This window comes from Odontesthes bonariensis, chromosome 22 (genome assembly GCF_027942865.1).
Source record: "Odontesthes bonariensis isolate fOdoBon6 chromosome 22, fOdoBon6.hap1, whole genome shotgun sequence".
NCBI lineage: Eukaryota > Metazoa > Chordata > Actinopteri > Atheriniformes > Atherinopsidae > Odontesthes > Odontesthes bonariensis.
In genome coordinates this window covers 31,253,494-31,275,337 of record NC_134527.1, presented here as the reverse complement: position 1 = coordinate 31,275,337, position 21,844 = coordinate 31,253,494, and the positions used below count along the sequence as shown (strand labels likewise).

Sequence of the window (21,844 nt, the reverse complement as noted above, 5' to 3'; positions counted from 1 at the left end):
GTCAAATGCCTTGGTCAGGTCGACGAAGGTGGTAAAGAGTTCAATGTGCTGTTTTTGCAATTCTTGTTGGAGCTGGCGAGCAGCGAAGATCATATCCATTGTTCCAGCACGGAAGCAGCACTGAGTCTCTGGGAGGAGGCCTTGCTCAAGGTGAAGTAGGAGGCGGTTGAGCAGAACCCGGGCCAGGATCTTGCTGGTTATAGACAGAAGTGAGATGCCTCTGTGATTGTCACAGGACTGGCGAGTTCGCCAAACCGGACCCTAACCCTAACCCACAGGACTCCTTCTTCAGCTTGACGGCTTCCCTCACCGCCACGACAGGCACCGACAACCTTACGTCCACAGCTTTGGTCAGCCGCCTCAACAATGGAGGCACAGAACATGGCCCATTCAGACTCAATGTCCCCCACCGCCCCCGGGACATGGTTGAAGCTCTGCCATGTTCCGGGCGAGTCTCCTGCTGGAGCCCCTCCTGTGCCTCTTCAGGGGACTCCAAAAAAGGGTGGGTACTCTAAACTGCTGTGTGGTCCGTAAGCACCGCCTTCAGGTGGGGGGATCCGTCCCCCCACCTGAAGGCGGAGGGAGGCTACCCTCTCGTCCACCGGGGTAGACCCCGGTGTACAGGCACACAGTATGCAATGAGTAAGCACACACCCAACTCCAGAGTGGAAGAGTCCAATCACTCTCAAGCAGACTGGTTCTGGAGCCCAAGCCGTGCGTCGAGGTGAGTCCGACTATCTCTATCCGGAACCGCTCAGCCTCGCGCACCAGCTCAGGCTCCTTCCCCAGCAGAGAGGTGACGTTCCAGTCCCAAGAGCCAGCTTCAGCAGCCGAGGATCAGACCGCCAAGGTCTCCGCCTTCGGCCACTGCACCTATATCTTTACCATTTTTACAAATTTTAATATATCATCTTTCCAGCTCTGTGCGTCCTGTTAGTTGTACAATAAGAACAATTACATGTTCAGCAAATCAGTCAGTAAAATTCTGATTCTAGTGATTTTTACCTTATTATTGAAATGACAGACTGAAATGTGAAGGATATTTTCAAATTTGTGACATGAAAGCAGAGACATAAGTCAAATGCAGCTATTTAGAATGTAAATATATCTTTCTTTTTATGTTTGAGTCAAATAAGGGTTCTGTTTTTTGCTTTTTTTTGTTGTTTTTTCTCAGCTGCTGAGTGAGGAAGTGGACAAAGTGAGTACCTTCACCAGTGAGCGCAGTGTGTGTGGTTGCATAGATGAAATATTTTTTCATTTCATTTCATTTTCAACTAATTAAATTAATTTAATTTAATGACATATCTTCTTGAATATTTTCTTTCCCTCCTTTATTTTCTCTAACAGGCAGAACATGAGCTCCGTGTTGCTAAGACGGAATTTGATCGACAAGCTGAGGTCACCAGACTGCTGCTGGAAGGCATTGGTAGCACACATGTGAGTCATAGGCCAGGCCAGGCCAGGCCAGGCCAGGCCAGGCCAGGCCATTCGTCCAGATCATGAGTCAGCTTTTACCTTTGGAAAGCTTGATCACAACAGCATGTTATTTTTTTGCATTAACAACCCTCAATGCACACATATACTGTATGTGAACTTCAAATCAATTTAAAATGTCGTTCATCTAGAAACCTTCAAAACTTGGAAGAAATGTACAAACATCTGGCTATACACACTATATTGCCAAAAGTATTCGCTCACCTGCCTTTACACGACATCCCACTCTTAATCCAGAGGGTTTAATATGACGTCGGCCCACCCTTTGCAGCTATAACAGCTTCAACTCTTCTGGGCAAGCTTTCCACAAGGTTTAGGAGTGTTTATGGGAGTTTTTGACCATTCTTCCAGAAGCACATTTGTGAGGTCAGACACTGATGTTGGACAGAAGGCCTGGCTCTCAGTCTCTGCTCTAATTCATCCCAAAGGTGTTCTATCGGGTTGAAGTCACTGTAACACCATTCAAAGGATATCTGTTGGAACAGGGAAACACGAGTTAATGACCACAATAATGTCACATATACATAAAGAGAGTAAAGTGAGGAAAGGTGTGACAGATGAGCTCCCCCAGCAGTCTAGGCCTATAGCAGCTTAACTATGCAGTCAGACAAGCACCGTTCATTTCAATTCAATTCAATTCATTTTTATTTATATAGCGCCAAATACAACAAATGTCATCTCAAGGCACTTAGATAGTAAGTCCAATTCAAGCCAATTGGAATTGGCTTGAATGGCTTGAACACCGTTCCCCTGGCAACCGCCAAACCCAGACTCCTCCATCAGATTGCCAGATGGAGAAGCGTGATTCGTCACTCCAGAGAATGCGTCTCACCCCAATTTCACGACTGGACTTATTGCACAGGTGGCATCCTATCATGGTACCATGCTGGAACTCACTGAGCTCCTGAGAGAGAAACATTCTTTCAGATGTTTGTAGAAGCAGTCTGCATGCAGAGGTGCTTGGATGTATACACCTGTGGCCATGGAAGTGACTGGAACACCTGAATTTCATTATTTGGATGGGTGAGAGAATACTTTAGGCAATATAGTGTATATGTCATCAATGAAAACCCACAATAATTCATAGGCTTTAAAACTCTCCAAATTTAATGTCTAATTGATATAACATTTCATAGAGTAGTTGATGATCTGAAGTATCAAAATGCTGGCCATGCATAGTTTGTATCATTACAGTAACTTACAGAGCAATAGAATGTCAATACAAGACAATAAAATAAAGCAATATAACTTTCCTTGAAATAATAAGTTTAAGGGTCACAGCAGGTGTATTTTCAGTAAAATAAATGTCTCCAGAGCTATGATGGAGTTCATAAATCAATCTGAGGACAGTTTATATATAAAAATGGATTTGGATGTTTCTTCTAGAATATTTACAAGCATATTTGTAGCAAAATCATTAAACTGGTTACAGAATGAGTAAACCCTAGGACGGATGTAGAAGCAGATCATTGTAATCTTGATATCCTTTAGTCCAAACTGAATCTGAATTTTTCTCTTTTAAAACATGAAAGCTGGAACATCATTACAATATTTAGTAGATACATAAATTAGGAGGAACATTTAAACAAGCGATGAATAGTAATGAGAGCTATTATAATTTCAGTAGGAGCTGAAGTTTGGACAGTAGGGTTTCCTGCTAATGTTTGGCTGCAGTGACCAAACTAAAGCAAGCTGTCACTGTTGACTGCATTGCCCCAAGATTGAGCTCATCCTTTCCTTTCTCCTTCCAGCTCAACCACCTGCGGTGTTTGCAGGATTTTGCAGAGGCTCAGGCTACTTACTATGCTCAGTGTCATCACTATATGCAAGACCTTCAGAGGGAGCTAAACAGGTGAGGATGTGCTACTCTTGGCAGCTGCAGAGGTAACATTGTGTATGCTTGGATTAGGAATAAACCACAGATTAGCCATCCTGTGGTTTGCATTGTGGGAATTACAGTATGTATGCTGGTTCATTCGCACTTAAATTCAATTCAATTCAATTAATTGTTATTTATATAGCGCCAAATACAACAAATGTCATCTCAAGGCACTTAGATAGTAAGTCCAATTCAAGCCAATTGGAATTCAATTAATTGTAATCATAATTATTCATAAAATAATCCAATTCGTTCATATAGAGCCAATTCAAAAACAATTTCCTAGCTAAGAAAACCAACAGATTGCACTGAAACTTTTTCTTTTTTTTTTTTTTTTTTTTTTTTTTTTTTTTTTTTTGGTCCAATCTCCCGTCCTGAGCGTGCCTGAGGCGACTGTGGAGAGAAACGACTCCCTTTGAACAGGAAGAAACCTCTGGCGGCACTGTAACACCATTCAAAGGATATCTGTTGGAACAGGAAACACGAGTTAATGACCACAATAATGTCACATATACATAAAGAGAGTAAAGTGAGGAAAGATGTGACAGATGAGGCCCCCCAGCAGTCTAGGCCTATAGCAGCTTAACTATGGGATGTTTCAGGATTACCTGAGCCATCCCTAACTATAAGCTTTATCAAAAAGGAAAGTTTTAAGCCTGGTCTTAAAAGTGGAAAGGGTGTCTGCTTCCCGGACATTTACTGGCAGCTTATTCCACAAGAGAGGGGCCTGATAACTGAAGGCTCTGCCTCCCATTCTACTTTTAGAAACTCTGGGAACCTCAAGTAAACCTGCAGTTTGGGAACGAAGTGCTCTGTTAGGAAAATATCTTACAATGAGATCTTTAAGATATGATGGAGCTCGGTCATTAAGAGCTTTATATGTAAGGAGAAGAATCTTAAATTAAATTCTGAATTTAACAGGGAGCCAATGAAGAGAAGCTAAAACTGGAGAAATATGATCTCTCCTGTTAGTTCTCATCAGAACTCTGGCTGCAGCATTTTGGATCAACTGAAGGCTTTTCAGAGAATATGTGGGACAGCCCAATAATAAAGAATTACAGTAGTCCAATCCTGAAGTAACAAATGCATTAATTAGTTTTTCTGCATCACTCTGAGACAAGATGTTCCTGATTTTAACAATATTACGAAGGTGAAAGAAGGCAGTCCTAGAAACCTGTTTTGTATGCGAGTCAAATGATAAGTTCTGGTCAAAAATAACTCCAAGGTTCCTCACTGTAGAACTAGAAGCCAAGGAAATACCATCTAGAGTAACTATATAGCTAGACAGTTTCTCCCTGAAACACTCAGGTCCAAAGATAACGACTTCAGTTTTGTCTGAATTTAGAAGCAGACAGTTCTGAGTCATCCAGGTCTTGATGTCTTTAAGACATGCTTGTAGTCTGACCAACCTATTGGGTTCATCTGGTTTTATAGATAAGTACAGCTGAGTATCATCAGCATAGCAATGGAAATTTATGCCATGCTGTCTAATAATGTTACCTAATGGAAGCATGTCTAAAGTGAAAAGAATCGCTCCAAGCACAGAACCCTGAGGAACTCCATGACTTACTCTGGTGTGCAAGGAACATTCTTTGTTTTGAAGAACAAACTGAAATCTATCAGATAAATATGACTTAAACCAGCCTAATGCAGTTCCTTTAATCCCAATAACATGTTCAAGTCTGTGTAATAAGATACTGTGATCGACCGTATCAAATGCAGCACTGAGATCCAACAGGACAAGCACAGACACAAGTCCGCTATCAGAGGCTAAGAGGAGATCATTGGTAACTTTCAGCAGTGCAGTTTCTGTGCTATGATGCACTCTGAATCCTGACTGAAACTCTTCAAACAGATTATTCCTGTGGAAATGCACATTGGTTTTGTGCTTACAAATGGAGCTCTCATACTGGCAGTGCATATGGTCTGTTTTCCTTCTTTTTATTGTCAATGATTTATACTATATGTAGAATTATAAACAGAAAATACTGCTAATATATTTGTTTACTCCATACAATGTACTTGCTTTTATAACTTGTCAAAAGCATGTCTCAAGTCTAATTCAATTCAAATTCAATTCAAAAATACTTTATTTATCCCAGAGGGAAATTAAATGTTGATGTAGCTCAATTAAATCAAGGAGTTATTATAGATACTGATGGCTGTGGGCAGGAAAGATTTCCTGTAGCGGTCTGTTTTGCATCCAAACTGAAGAAGCCTTTGACTGAAGAGACTCTGTTTTCCGATAACAGTCTCATGGAGAGGATGTTCAGGGTTGTCCATAATTCTCTTGATTTTATGCAAAATCCTTCTTTGCATTATTGTCTCCAGAGGTTCCACAGTCGTCCCCAGAACAGAACCAGCCTTCCTTATCAGGTTGTTGAGTCTTTTTAGGTCCCTGGTTCTGATGCTGCTGCCCCAACAGATGACGCCAGAGGAAATGACGCTCTCAACAACAAAAGGCCTTTTCTGTTTTTTGCCCCGATCTGAAGACTAGCACGAAGTATTAAAAGTTTACAGATTTGTACAGGAAGTTTAGAATTCAATGTTTGGCTGGAACCTGCAATGTGTTGTTTAAAGCATCTGCCAGCCATCATTCAGTTCCAGACCTCAACTGAAACTTTGATTCGGTTTCCTGCAGCTAATAAACCGGTTTATTTTACGTTTCTTGACAGTATTTTGCATTAGTATTGAAATGGTTTCTCCATCTATAGTTTACACAGATTTCTAAAGAAAAAAACATGTAATAACACCAGCAGGTTTCAGAATAGTAGACAATAAAAGCCTCACTTGATGTAGAGAAAGATTATTATCAAAATTAAAAGAAATGATCACTATAAACAACTTACATTTATCAGCGATATAACTCTCCAAAGGCAGTAGTCACAGTTAACAGAAAAACATCAACACACTTCACACGAGACGAGAAAGAGGATTTCCATCCGCTCCCGCCTTTTTTGCCACATACATTCCAACACTTCACTGATGAAGTCAATTCATGCGTCTCTGCCTGTTCTTGTATTGTGTGATAAATATGATCCTCTATCACTCAAAGGTACACCACTAAACCTCTCACAAAAAGTTAGACTTTTTGAAGTAAAGGAACCACGAGTTTCAGGAGTGGTTCAAGCAAACTTTATTAAAGTTTTCAGAAAATGTCGTTTCATATTGTGAAAGAGTAGACACTTTCCAGTTATACCAACTAAAGAGGAATTTGTGATGAGAGAGAGCCCAGTTCCGGTAAAGGCGGTGTAGTATCTACAGAGTTTTAGATAAACAATCTGAAAATCTACCCCAACTGTTTACGTGTTGTTTCTTTTTTTCACAAACCTCACGCAGATGTGCTAATCCTGTTGGTGCTTCCCATTCATCTGCTGCTGGCTGCCCCAACCCTGTGTCCTCTGCTTTGCCCTCTGCCCTGCCATCTCCCGGGGCAACAGTGTCCTCTTTGTCCAGTCAAAGATCCACCACACTTGCTATGGAGGAGTCACAGCTTCCTGTCACAGGCACTCGAAAGGCAAAGGTCCTGTATGACTATGATGCCCATGATGCAAGTGAGCTTTCCCTTTTGGCTGATGAGGTACAGTAGAATATTGACATTTAGCCCATTTTAACATCTCTGTTACACAAGGAATCATACCTGACTGTATACTCATACACAGGAAGCTATTAAAGGTCTTCAAGCTTTGACATAGGATACTAAAGGCCATCGTACACCTTGAGCATTTTAGGTTCCTATTCCCTAAAAGCAAAACCTAACTCTAACATTCATGTTTTGTGGTCACAAATATTTCATTATTTTGTATAAAATATTTATTTATTATGACCAGGACGGTTTCAGACATTGAGTGAGTAAAAGTTACATGCTCAATCATACCGTGAAAAAGATTGGTCGCTGTCATTTTTCCCTGCCTTTCGTCTCTCTTTTCGGCTTTTTTTCCTTTCTTTTTTTAAACTGTTTTAGTAACTTTTTTATTTATTTATTTATTTTTTCTTCTTTTGTTTTTCCTCTCCAGCTTATAACAGTGTACACTGTGCCAGGAATGGACCCTGACTGGTTAATTGGAGAAAGAGGCAATCAAAAGGGGAGAGTACCTGTCACCTACCTTGAACTACTGAGCTAAAGGACCCAGCAACACACAAACACACTTACAAAAACCTCTTCTTTTCTTTTTTTTGTACCACATGTGCACGTGAGTACACTTTTCGTGAGCTTGACTTTGTGCCTCTCAGCTATCAGCATCAGTTCCAGTCAAAGCAGTAACCACCGCACGTTTATAAGGATCCCTAGTTTATCATCCTGTAGGCAACTAAATGCAATGGTTACTTTTGTGATACTAACACGCAATAGGCCAAAGCTGGGGGCTTATTTCCATTTCTGATTTGTGGCTGTTTAAAAGGCCTCCAACAAGCAGAAAGACTCTGCTTGTTGGAAACATTTCTATAAACACCGATGTTTAATGGGAGGAAACTGCAGCAAACTCTTGTGACTATGAGAGCCTCAGTTTAAAGTAAAGTGGCTAAACTTCCTCCTATTCTAGCACTGTGTATCCTGAGTATGATCAGAATAAATGTGCTGTCTCGGTTTGTTGGTTGTGCAATTCGACTGTTTTTGTGTGAAGATTACAACACGATCTTTGTCAGTTCTAAAGTTGACAAATAGGCCTGGTGTATTGCATTAGAGATGATTCCCATCAATAACCTTAATATGGGTCTCCATTTGTAGTTGGGATCATCATTTGTACCGATTCTGTTAACAGTGTACTCTGCAGAGGAAATGGTGAGATCTGGAACACAGTGGCACATTCACTAGTTGGACAGACCAACAAACCACTCAGGCAGTTTCCAAAATGACAACAATGAGTCGAAGTTGAAGTGGAACTCTGGGACAGATTGATCCTTGAAATGTAGAGAGGTCCATGTCATTTGACAAAGACAAAACATTTCATATCATACAACTTTATAAGATTAGCTCAGTGGAACATTAACCTGACAGGACAGATGATTTATTCGAACCATCCAAAAAGCTGTTAGAGAAAACCATCTATCAGCAATCAGTGGAGAAGAGATCGAGCTTTTGCTGAGCAAAATGTCCCTTTCCAGAAAGAAAAGTTTTCAGTCCTTTACTTCACTCCCCTTTAAAGAAATAAGTAACTGAGGCTGTAAGCACCTACACTGACCTGTGTTTTTCTGGCATTCTTACACCCTGTGCACGTTAAAACCGAGCATGTGCACAGTAAACATTGATAGAGACCGACTGTGTAATCAGTCAAATAACAGAAAAAAAGGAAACCTCACCCCCATAAGTCTCCTGTCAGGTGTCCACTTTGCTTATATGACCATCCAGCCTCGACTGAACATCTGTCGACATGTTGGGAAACATCTGCAGGAAGCATAGACAGGAAGTGCCAGGCATGGATCAAGGACACAGAGTTCTATTGAAGTTCATGTATTAGTTGTCTGACAGATTGGATAATAAAGGCGGGACTGTGTTGGACTTTACAAAAACACAAGTTAAAATCCACAGCTTAAAGCTTCCACTGAGTAAGTAAGTGAACCTGCTGGTAGCCAGGAGATGAAGTCAGGACTCAAAGCTGTGTGGGTTCACACTGACTGCAAGTCGGGGAAAAAAGTAGAAACTGGATCTTAATTCTAGTAAAGGCTAAAGGAGTCAACACTCAATAAGGCAGCATGATCCATTTTTTTTTCTGGTGCTGGGTTAGCACTGATCAATCGGAATCACTTTACTCAGTCAATGCTCTGCTCCAAAATCTCCCACTGTGATGGTTTGAGTGTCTGAAAGACTGGTAGGAATGCAACACACACATTCGAAGTTTAAGTTGCCGAGAGCTTTAGCATTTTACCAGCACCAAACTATCCTTTGGCTAGAAGTGAATGACATGCGTTCCAATGGAAGTAATCTAGATTTACTGTGATTCATCCATCATTCTTGATCCTGAAGCTGGAGAGACGAGTCTGATGACTAAAATGTGTGTGTGCAGAGAATCTCTGGAAACGTGCAGAAATAACTAATGTTTAAACTAAAAGTTTTAGTTCGAAGAAGTGTTGCAACAATATAAGCTTTTGAGTAAAATATGTCAGGTGACTTTCTTCTAATGTAAACAAACAAAACAAAAGGAACTACAATGCTGCTCGCCCCATTTTCATTGTCTTTATTTCTAATTTTCTTTTGGCAGTTTGGGTGAATCTTAATTTGGTCTGTTTCATTCATTTAAGATGAAGGGTTTGTTCTAAGTACAAATACATCCACACACAGTCCACCAAAGGCTAAGCATGTGCAGCTAATGGCATGGTGGGGCGTTAGCAGGACACACGGTAACCTTCAGAAAGGAATCCATTTGTTCAAACTGGTGGTTGTCATTACCCTCAATCATAAGCACCCTTCCAAATCTATTTTAGTACAGTTCTACTTGTCATGTCATATGAGGCAACAGACAGCCTTTATTAAAGGGTACCTTGTAAGAGATGACTCGTAAAATTGTGAGGAATAGTTGTCTTATCTGACCTTTATTTCTATGTCAGGACATGTGATATACTGATATACGTTCTCATTTGGATTGGTTGGGTTACAGCAAGTGCAAGAAGTGTGAGTCATACTTGTCTTTAATGAAATGAGATCAGTTCCAGTATGATTCAATGTGGCTACAGTATAATCGATCTAGATTTTACAATAGAGTAGTAAAGTGGGTAACAGTTCAGTAGTGATAACTCGCCTGCCATTGTCTCTGTCACCCATCTAAACTTTCCTCTAACACCACTATCTAGCCTCCACCCAAAAAAGTTTAGTTAAAAGTTAGGAACAGCAAAGTTCAAAGTCTAGTTTGTGTTTTTGAATGTAATTAACTCTCTGGAGACGTTTAGTTGAACTGGATCAACGAGCATTGAAGGATTTCTTGACCATGGTTAATAATGCTTTGCTGTAATGATCCTATTCAAATGGTTATTTTCTACAGCTTGCCCCTTCATCAAATGATTTTCACCATTAAATGTATTTTCACACATGGATGATGACTCAACACATTTAGTTGACCTTTGGAGCTCATTCCATAAAGAGACTTGATTTAGGATTCATTTGTCAAACTGTTCAGTGCTTTGCATTCCTTCAGTCTTTAGTGTGAACATCCAACAGTCACGTGTGCTTCTACTGGATAAAGTACCCCATGTGTGTGTGTATGTGTGTGTATTTGTGGAAATGAATCTGGGGTCTCAGTTTGTTTTTCAGTGCTGTGTTTTTAGTTGCATACATGTTATCAATTCATTTACTGCATTTTTCAAATGTTTTTATTTTCTGAAATATCCAGATGTCTGATTCTCGTCATCTTCTAAATGATGGTTTCTGGTGTGATGTGCAATAAACATGCATGTGTGTTACAGTGATATTGTCTGCGTCCTGAATATTCACAAAAAGTATTGACGACTTCACCAAAATTGACCTTTCATCAGTTGAAATCAGTTTTTCTTGACTCACCAGGTGAATAGCAGCTGCACTGAAAAAAGTGACTTTTTGGTGAAGTAAACTCTATTAGAGTAACTGTTATCATTTCTACCTTGTATTTTTAAGATTCAGTAAGAACTAGAGTTTCTTAAGTAAAATTAAACATTTTATTAACGTAATACATGAATTATGGGGGAAGAGTAAGTTTTACTTAGGTTTCCTCATACAATTTAAATGTTTAATAGTTGTATGTACATAAACCTAGAAATACTACATAAACTTTACTCTGAAAGTGTGTCGTTAAAATCTACTAAGTTACTTCATAACAGCAAATACTACAGATATATAACATTTACTTAAAATTTTGAGTAAAATTATGTTCCTGCCTATGAAAAACAAGTAGACTTTACTTAATTTGTTTAAATAAATATAACTTAAAACTGTAATTAAGTTAATGTTACTTAACACATTGACTACCAGCGTTTTTTACAGAATTATGTCGTAGACTCCCAGCGTTCTAAACCCTTTTTTTGACGTTTTTTGTACAGTCACAGCATATTATGTGATAGGGCCACTGAAACATGTTATGGCTCGTTTGAAAGCTGAAACTTTAAACTCTTTGTGGGTCAAAACTGCGTGTCTCTAGGTGCCGCCATTAGCAAGCTATCCTTAGCTAAACCAAGGCGGGTTTCCACCAAAATCAACAACAAACTGAGATATCGGGGCTTTTGTGAAACGTGCGCTCTTTCAGCCTGTCGCACTTTAGATACTTAAGCCTGATTCTTACTCGGCGCAACCTCGCTTTGACCCATTCTTACTAGCTGGTCGCAAATGGCGCAAACGGTCACGTGACCCAAAATTCCGCCACGCCCCCCGTCGCAAGCTAAAAAATCCTCGCGCGTCGCAAGGTCGCGCACACAACTTTTTTTCTGACTTCGCGCGAGCTCAACCGGAAACAGCTGACCAAGAGAAAGGAAACATGAACACTGCAGAGACCGCGGTGACCGAGAGGGTGCGCCTCTACAAACATCTGTAGGACACGTCTATGAAGTTACACTGGGACAACGTTGTCCCAAAGGACAACGTTTGACAACGTTTGACAAAGTTCGTCTTGTTGCAAAGGACGAACATTCCACCTTCTCTTCTGTTTTTGCCGCAGCCGCTTAGCTCTGAGATACATATACAGTTCTACACCACAGGTGGCATTGTGTATGCTTTCTTCGTATGCTTTTCAGCTTGTTTCCTCAACAGTGACGCCCGCTGGTCTGGAGAGAACTGCAAATGTGACGCATACTCGGCGCAAACTGCGCTTATGAGCTGAAGGAACTGTGAAGGGGCTGGCGCTTTCGATGACGTCATTAATGGTTCTCGAGCCAGAACAGTTGCGCGGTTGCGCCGAGTAAGAATCAGGCTTTACATATCCGGGTCAGAGGATTTGCGTCGTGTCGCATGTGGCAAAGCTAACCTGTTCATAAGACCGCCTCCTTAGACTTGTCGCGTGTCTTCTTCTCCTTCTTGTTGTTTGTTTATGTTACTTCACCGTCACCCTCTGGAAACCGACACGTGCGATTGGACAAAATGCGGAAATGCACAACAATCAATGCAGCGTTATCAAAATTGTTCTTGAGTTGACCCAAAGCCATTGGCGTAATGATCAAAATGTCCAGATGATGACACCAGTTTTTGACTGCCATCTGTGTCAGTTCTGTTCATCACATAATTACAAAAATCACACAGAATGTGCATTAGAATGTATAGATTCAGAATCCATAAAAAAAACGTAAAAACGTATTTTTACCATTTGGGAGCCAACGCATGGGCAGTAAAAACGTAGTTTTACGTGACTTGGGAGTCAATGTGTTAATATCTTCAAAACTGTTATGTTTTATGGTAAGTAAATTTTACTTGATTTTGCAGCATTAAATATTACTTAAATCATCTGAGTGCAAATACTTACAAAGGGTTTTTTAAGTAAATCTTATGAGTTGTTTTTTTCAGTGTGGTCACGTTGTGTAAGAGCAGAAATATTTGCTTGTTTATACATGCATTTAATCATTCTTTTGTATTCTGCCGTAAGTTGACCAACGTCTTCCCATCAGGAAACTGAGCCCTCTGCCTTAGTCACCTGACAGTCATCAGGTGAAGAGCTTGTTGTTTAACCAAAGCAACTCAACTCAACTCAACTTTCTTTATAAAGCCCTTTAAAACAGCCGTGGCTGAAACAAAGTGCTGTACATGAATAACAACATGAAATATAAGGCATAAAACATAAGAACAATGTAAAAGCAATAATAAACAATAACAATATTAAAACAATAACAGAAACAGAGTCTCATGCTGGGTTAAAAGCCAGGGAATAAAAACAGGTTTTAATAATGGACGGTGAAGGGGCTTGTCTGATGTGAAATGGGAGGTCATCCCACAGTTTAGGGCCGGCAGCGGAAAAGGCTCCGTCTCCTCTGAGCCTCCGTTTGGCCCTCGGTACCTCCAGGAGCAGCTGATCAGCAGACCTGAGGCACCGGGCAGGAGCATAAGCATGGAGCAGCTCAGAGAGGCAAGGCCGCAGGTCGTCAACATCAGGGTCCTGAAGGCCTGCGTGGACCACTTTTGTTGGACACTACAGCCCCTCTTCAACCCTAATCTGAGTCAGGTGAAAGCTTTTGGTCCTTTGGAAGACTGCTGTGCAGACCGAGCAGTCCCCTGCTTCCGAGCAGCAAACACTGTAACAGGCGCGGCTGTCGGCAGGCGGCAGCAGGCAGTGATACGAAGGGAGAGAAAATAGGGCCAAGAGATTGAGGTCTGACTTTTTTCGCTGAACGATTTTGTGATGCAAATGTATTACTCTGTTGAACGCATATTGTTTTGAGAAGCAAAACGCTTTATTTTTTAAACCCCAGCCAATTAGTCGGACTACCTTCATCAACACCAAAACGAGGCTGGAACTCGGCTCACAGGACGCAGCAGGGGGTAAGAAGATGTTCAGAAATGATGTTGCTGATATGGGATGTCATACAGCTTCATGTCAAAAGAGGCGAACTGTCCCTTTAAGAAAAAGCATTTGTCAAAGTCCTGACCTGAATCTGATTGGGCTGTAAAAGACTCATTGCCAGTTATCGCAAAGGGTGACGCAACCAGTTATTAGGTTTAGGGGGCAATCACTTTCACACAGGGCCATGCAGGTTTGGTTTTTTTTTCTCCCTTAATAACCACTGTATATGGCCAGGTTCACGGTCTCTAACTCTTTCTTTGAGGCTTTTGTTCTGCTTAAAAACCAAGAAATTCAGTTCCAAATGTTCTGTGGTTCAACATCCAATCACTGTTGGAAAAATGTTCAAAATGTCTTTTATGGTGTGAGTCCCCAAAACTGTACACACTGCTTCAATATCACTCAAAATCAACAATTTGCCCCCTGTCTCTCCATAAGTATGCTTGTTTTACACCCTCATTCATTCTGAGCAGTTCTGCAAAGTACAGCGCCTGGCACGGCACATAAAGTCCTGGGGTTGACATTCAAATATAAAGCTGAAATGTTCTATCTAGCTCAGTGGATATTTCTCAGTAACATGAAGTTTGGCATTACAGTCAATATTTTACTTTGCTACTTGTTCGTGCAGTTGGAGGACGGGTCGCCAGTCTATCACAGAGAACACTCACACTCCCTCCCGAGGACAATTAGTCACCAATGAACCTAACATGCATGTTTTTGGGCGGTGGGACGAAGCCGGAGTACCTGCAGAACCTACACATACACGGGGAGAACACTGTTGGACCAATTCAGGCACAATATGGACTAAATACGTAACTAAAGGCAGTTAAGAAGATGCAATAAAGCAAACTGTATAAAGTGAAGAATAAAATACATTTATTAATCTTAATATGTAACAAAGTACACACAAATAAATTAGGCTACTATAGTCTTTCATTCAAATGACCTTTACCACTGTACACTTTGCATACTGTTAGCTTCACATTTAAATAGTTTAATATAGTTTCCTGTGCTGTGGAATACACTGAGACAAACATGAGCATGTCCCACATGGTGCATGTGATACAATAGGAGTAAAACTCATAACGTGTAGAAAGCCAATGACTTCCATGTTATGTACCTGTAAAGAAACTGTAATAATTGTTATCTTGAACTTCATCTGCACAAACACGAGTGTTTGGATTTGTTTGGACTCAACAATTAGCTTTGCAAACTGAAAATATTTTGTGAAACTTTCTACTCAGTGACTGATGGATCAGTGTCAGCAGAACATGAACTGGCTCTCCCCAGAAATAACACGACCACAGACCTAACATGTGACTGTAACAGAGGATGTCATTACAGAAGACAGCTGTGTGGAAGGAAATATGGAAGTGGATGTTCTTTTTTTCCCATATGTTAACTGTTTTCCTCTTCCATCTTAATTTGAAATCCTCCTTTTACTTTTAGTGACTAAAACATTTACACAGTACAGTAAGGTGATTGCGGACACAAGCGGCTGAAATGGGTTTTCTTTTCTTAAACTAGGGTGAGGAGCTCGACCAGCCGGTCCTACTGCTGGGAGGCCTTGGGGCCGACCCACAACTTGCTGGAGGGATCATATATCCCTCGATTCCCTAGGAGGAGCTGAGAGTGTCGCTGTGGAGAGGGATGTCAGGGTCTCTCCTGAACTTGTTGCCTCTGCGACCCAACCTCTAAGTGGATTACAATGGATGGATGGATGGATGCATACATCAGGAGAAGAATGAGCAGAGTGAGAAACCATCTTCCCCAAAGCTGTAAGACTGCTGAACTGTGGCGGCACCCTGTAGGCCGGGGGTACCCACATCCGTCCTGCAGGTTTTACATGCTTCCCTCATTCGGTGGTTAGAGTGGGTCTTCCAGTAACCGGAAGGTTGGCGGTTTGATTCCTACGGAGCCCCTAAAGGGACATGGAGGGATTTTTTTTTTGCGAGATCTCGCAAAAAGTATTGCGGGATGTATTCCCACGTCAGTGAACCGGAAGTAAAACAAACACAGCGATGGAGGAGAAAGCCCCCTCGCCCTGAGTATTCTTTTCAGATGTCTCTCACTTATGTTAAAGCCATGTCTACGTGCAAGAACGGATTTGATGTCTTTATATGTTAGGCCAATACTAAAATAGAAATCAATAAACTTCTCCCACGGATGATGGGTAGGCTCCTCCATCGCTGTGTCTGTTTTACTGTTCAATCTTTTGAAGAGATCCATTTCATTTGAATCAACTTACTGACCAAAGTATGTTTTTTGACACCTTAACTGTCACCAAACGTTAAAGAAATGATTTTACTTTGTCTGTGGGAGATCAGGTGTGCTGTAAGTAACTGCACACAAGTTGTGTTTAAGTTCTATTAATGGTGAATTTGTCACATGACACTGATGTAATAAGATCTAGATTTTAATAGGGCAGAGAAACGGTGACAAAAACAAGTTGAGTAACGTTTTCTAATGTGTTCAACCATCTGATGAAACAGAATATATATATAAAGGGGAGGAGCTATTGGGAATTTGGCTCAATTATTATGTAATTAGGCTTCATTGTTTTTACAACAATATGACAAAGGATTTCATTATGGAGCGCCGAGGCCCATTTGAGTGTAGCTGAGTATGTGGATGCAGGAGAACTTTAATCCTAATCTGCATTTTCTCTGCGTGTTAGTCCAGTTATGAGAGATTTGATTTGAAAACCTTTTGGTTGGACTAAGATGTTTACTTACTTTTTAAGTCTGGTTTTGATCTAACATACACAATAATTAACATATTAGACAACCAAATTCACAGTGTGTAGACACATTAGTTTATGATTGTTAGTTCAGTAGTTATTAGAGTTTGTTATCTCATTATTTCATCGCGCTTGTTTAAATAAATCCTGTGATCATTTTGCTCATGTGTCCAATAACTTTGGCTGGTTGCTGAGGTCAATGCTTACGTTCAACGTTTTACTGCTTGCTCAGTCCTTTCATATTTGTTCTGTGCTAGGCCCATAGACAACACTTAGTTCTGACAGTGATGAAGTCGTTTAGTTATTGGATCTTGACATTCCAGTCTGTACAATTTGTGATTTATTTTCAATAACTGTCTTCGGACACATTAATAAAAACTGTTAACAGCTTAACAAATCCTCTGTTCTCTAAGAAAACTAATTTTATGGTCTGAAATCGTTCCAACCCATTAATAAGAAAAACACAGCTATAAAGATCATGCATGTTGGTCCAAAGGTAGAAGTGCTGAGTCTGTGAATACATGGAGCTTCACTGCTACAAAGCCACCGAGCCACTCAACATGCCTTCCTGAAAATAAGTCAAGCACAGGTGGGTGCCACTTCTCGTATGGAAAAGCCGGTGAGTTCTGACAGTTAGCTGTTGTGGTTGTTATAATTAGCTATTTGGTCTTTATGATGTGAGCTATCAAATGTCTCAGAGCTGAAAACAAGGTTAGCTTACTTCAGCATCACTTTACCAGCTGATAATGTTGTCAATGCAAAGGTGCATCCATCCATCCATCCATTCATTTCCTATACCCGCTTCAGTCACCAGTTAACCTGACATGCATGTTTTTGGCCGCAAAGGTGCACATGATTAATTTTTGTTATGTTTCTAATCATTTTGAATGTGATGAAAAACAAATATGTTCCAACCCCTACTCCAGAAACATTTGGAACTATGTGTAGCATACTCAGTGATGCTTAATCGTTGGGAGGGACATTAACATTCCTATTTAAAAAAAACACTTTGTTCTTTGGAGATTATTTTGAGGATGCTCTCCACACCAGGCCTTTCTCTTATTCGCCATAACTTGCCTGGAGGATATTAACATCCTGGTACCAGCTAGTAAAGCTATCAGTGAATAAACAAAAGAACCTTTTCATGTGAAGGTAGAGTGGGGGTCTTAAGACAGGCCAAATATTTCTTTCCCTTCCTGGACATGTAGATTAAGGGATTCCTTGACACCCATCTCCACGTTCTCATCTAACAAGACACTAAACGGACTCCCATACCGCCCGTTTATCTCTGATAAAGGACAATTTGCTTCAGGTTGATCTTCATCTGAACTATTGAAACTAGGTTAAACATTCTTATTATCTTTGTGCAAGTTCTTTATGGTTCTCATCGAGATCAAAAGCTTTATTTTAATACCAAATACACGATTGAAGTATAAAAATAAAAAATAAAAATTTGTCCATGGAGCCACGTTCCCATCCAGTGGTCAGTGGTACAGAGTAGTTAAGCTTAAAAGAAAACCTGTTGTTGTGTGTGCTCCATTGTGTTAACACAGGAAGATAACATTTGTTAGTTCTTCATTCATATGTGTGTAACATGACAGACACCCATCCGGATTTTCAAGATTGCCACCAGTGGTCCATATTATTTCAGTTCAGCGTACGTTGTTTATTTCATACCTTTTGATTTCATGTCTTTATTTTATACCTTGCTTTACAGTTTATCTATGAACATAAGTTCTTAAGTTCTGTGTCTATAGTTAGTTTTGTACCGTAACCATTGTTGCTAGTCTTGTTCTACATCTTGTGAATATCATGTTTTCAGAACCCTCTGAACAAACGTGTGTTAAGACAAAAGAATAGAGAAATTGAGTTTTCTTTGTTTTATCAAAATTCTTAACATTAGAATTAAAACCTGTACTTTCTACACCCAGAACAAAAGCCAGAATGTTTTTAGGCATATTACTGGCTCAAAGTTAAGCTTAAAGGGGATGTTCGGTTTTTTAAACCTGGACCTTATTTCTGGCATGAAATACGTTCATCTACTCACCGATAACAGTTTGGTGAAAGTCGGCGTCCTTCGGACGATATTTAGATCACTCAGATCGGTATATGTATATCCATATAACGGGAGAGAACAGGGCAGAGATAATACAGCCTCTGAATAAGGCATTATCTGTCTTTATTTCACCAATACTTTAAGCTGAATGAATGAATGAACGCGTATTGTCTGCACACACAAAACTCATGCAGTGAAGTGAAGCTGGCATAAGGCTCTGCCATATACAAAACATCTGATCATTACCACAAGGTGGCTGTATTTAACAACATATTCTTCTTATAAACAAGGAAAACTTTGCACCTTCCCACACTGCTTGAATCATATCCAGCTTCTTTAATCTATCAGTGCTGGTGTCAGATGAGTCTTTCCTCCGGTGGGACTTTGAGCACTCTGTCCATCTCTAGACGGGCTCCAGCCAGCTCCTGAGCACTGGGACTGTATGCACCTTCCGATTGGCGCTTCTTCCTTGCTGTTTGCACCATGAAGGTCAAGCCGATGATTACTATCAGCACGCTGACGCAGAGCAGCAGAATGGCTATAATCAGCCAGGGGGCTCCCTGTTTCTGGGCTTGTTTCTGCAAATGAACAGACAGCATCATTAGTGTGCCTTATTGATGGGTATTCACAAATGTAAAACTGATGAAACTGTCACACTTCAGCTAACTAAAAGCACATCCTGAATGTCCAAATCACTTGAAAGTGCAGGTTTGCAGACTATATTTATAGAACTATTGTCAGATTCACATTATTAAAAAGATTGTAAGATTGTTATTTTCAGAGAAAGTTTTGTTGTTTTTTGAATTTCTATTACAGAGTCTTATGCAAAATAAACCAAGAATGTAGTCCTGGAAGTTTTATGTTGCCTTGAAAAATGTCATAATTAATTGTGTACAAACCCTATTTCTTGAAAAGTTGGAAAGTTTTCTGAAATTCCACGAAAACTTAAATCTATATGAACTAATTCAAACCTTCATGTAAAAAGAAAAGTCCAAGCGATATTCATTTAACTGCAGTGCACTTAGTAACAAACTTTTCAACAAAGTTTCTAATAAATTGAACTCTTAAAGATTTAAGATGTTGTTTTGTCATCGAAAACTTCCCAAATTCTCTGGAAATGGGGTTTTTGACATAGTGCTAATATTTTTAAAAAGACAAATGTAAGAAACATACGTTAGTGTCACAGACTGGACCACTGTAGCCAGGCGGGCATTCACACACAAACATACTGAATCGATCCAAACAGGAACCACCATTCTGACAAGGGTTAGACCCGCATTCATCAATTTCCATTTCACACCTGCAAGGAAGAATTAAATCAAGTCAAATATAATGTTTCTATACCAATAGTAGTGTGTTCAAACATGCTTTTTTAGACAAAAATACTGGTGTTTAGCCCTTTACAGACAATCCTTTCGGTGTACCAAAGTGCTTTACAGCAGGTAATAACTAAAGAGAAGAATAAGTAAAAACAATAAAAGAACAGTGAAAGCAATAAAAATACAACAAAATCGAATAAGATAAAATAAGATAAAAGTGTCATCATACTACTAGTGCCTGACAGTCTTACACACTTCTCTGCAGCTCAGAGTGATGCAGAAAAACTGCTCCATGCATTTGTTACTTCAGGATTGGACTGCTGTAATTCTTTATTATTGGGCTGTCCCACATATTCTCTGAAAAGCCTCCAACTGATCCAAAATGCTGCAGCCAGAGTTCTGATGAGAACTAACAGCAGAGATCATATTTCTCCAGTTTTAGCTTCTCTTCATTGGCTTGAATTGGACTATACTATTTAAGGGCCTTGAGATGACATTTGTTGTATTTGGTGCTATATAAATAAAACTGAATTGAATAAAACCAAAACAATCGGCATGACAAAGGTGATGTATAACATATGGTTGTTGCAAATAATGACTTGGTTTAAGTAGGATAAAACACATAAAAAGTTGTCTTACCTGCTGCCTGTGAAACCTGGGGTGCATGTACAATTAGCTCCCCACAGCCCATCATTGCAGATTCCATCATTTAAACACTGGACATCTTTACTGCACTGTATCGGAGGATACTCCCACCTGATAGAAACATATCAAACATGAAATGCAACATTTTGTGTAGCTTTGTGAAGCATCCAATAAAAAAACAAATACAATAAAATAAAAACAGCCACTCATGTTGCCAAGAATGATCAATGATATTTCCTCACAAATTGATGGGCTTTTTACCATGTTAATGAGGGCAACACAGGTCATGAGACCAGTGCAAGATGGCAACATCCACTTCTAAGATATTTTAGATTCACTTCTTGCAAGCTGTCATGTTGTCGATGATTATTTTCATAGTCCAGTCATAGTAAGGGCATCCTGTCTCAAATGTAATTGAAGTGAATTAACTGAATGAAAAAAATACTTCTTGAATACCAAAATGGAGAGTTATTTTGCTGTGGACCTGAAGAGGCCTACGTTAATCTAGTGATCAAACAAAGATGTGTGTTGTTTGATCGGTGCCTTGTTTGTTTTATTTGTTCCATAGCTTGTGTAGCATTCTTATTTGTGTAATTCATTCCAGGGGATATAGATTTTAGATTTTAAAGGATATAATTTAATCTGGTCCTTACCAGGTCAAGAAAAACAAAACATGGCATCATTACATATCCAATAGAATAAAACAAACTGCAAAAGCAGTTTGAGAAAAACTAAAAGTAAATCTCATGATTCCATGGCCTGTAAAACCACCTTCAGCAGAAAAACTTGACATCATAGTTTTCTGTTTGAACTGATTAGTTTCTCATCTTTTTTGTGGAGTAAATTTGCCCCACACTTCTTTAAATTGTTGCTTTTTAGTTCATTGAGATTTCCAGGTACCACAGCATTTCAATCAGGTTGATGTCTGTGCTTTGAGCAAATGCACCACCTTGATTCCACTTTTCTTTTTCAGTCATTTTCTTGTGGCCTTATATTTTACTCTAAATACTCCATATGGGGGTGTTTTACTATATTTAACCAAGAGTGTATTTTTTTCTATTTACGAGCTGGCTTCCTTGTTTTCATCTTCAAATATCATACTGCTTTCCTTTAAAACCGTACCTCAGAAAGTCAAATATGTATTCTTCACCTCAAACCTGTTTTTGCATGCAGATTTTCTACTCTGTAGTTTGATATATATTTATATGTATATATAGATGTGTGTGTGTTTAACACATTAGCCACCCCAGACATATGCCAGGGACAGAT

The 21,844-nt window shown here is 39.8% G+C and overlaps 2 protein-coding genes across 4 annotated transcripts in view; one reads left to right on the top strand and one right to left on the bottom strand.

Annotated features, from left to right (window-relative positions):
- LOC142372396 (endophilin-B2-like) overlaps positions 1-10,771 on the top strand; it is a 30,743-nt gene extending 19,972 nt beyond the window's left edge. For 2 of the 3 annotated variants that reach the window (XM_075455283.1, XM_075455282.1), the window contains 5 exons: positions 1,175-1,198; positions 1,348-1,437; positions 3,246-3,346; positions 6,713-6,953; positions 7,390-10,771. In XM_075455283.1, coding sequence (XP_075311398.1) covers positions 1,175-1,198; positions 1,348-1,437; positions 3,246-3,346; positions 6,713-6,953; positions 7,390-7,497 — 564 coding nt within the window. In that variant the 3' untranslated portion in view covers positions 7,498-10,771. The remainder of the gene's footprint in view (positions 1-1,174; positions 1,199-1,347; positions 1,438-3,245; positions 3,347-6,712; positions 6,954-7,389) is intronic. The other variant, XM_075455284.1, reaches the window with a different exon arrangement.
- Positions 10,772-14,904: 4,133 nt separating this feature from the next.
- The window catches only part of crb2a (crumbs cell polarity complex component 2a), a 66,223-nt gene continuing 59,283 nt past the window's right edge, over positions 14,905-21,844 (bottom strand). The window contains exons 11-13 of the mRNA XM_075456065.1: positions 20,570-20,686; positions 19,785-19,911; positions 14,905-19,189 (exon numbers count right to left, since the gene is read on the bottom strand). Of these exons, the coding sequence (XP_075312180.1) occupies positions 18,968-19,189; positions 19,785-19,911; positions 20,570-20,686 (466 nt within the window). The 3' untranslated portion in view covers positions 14,905-18,967. The remainder of the gene's footprint in view (positions 19,190-19,784; positions 19,912-20,569; positions 20,687-21,844) is intronic.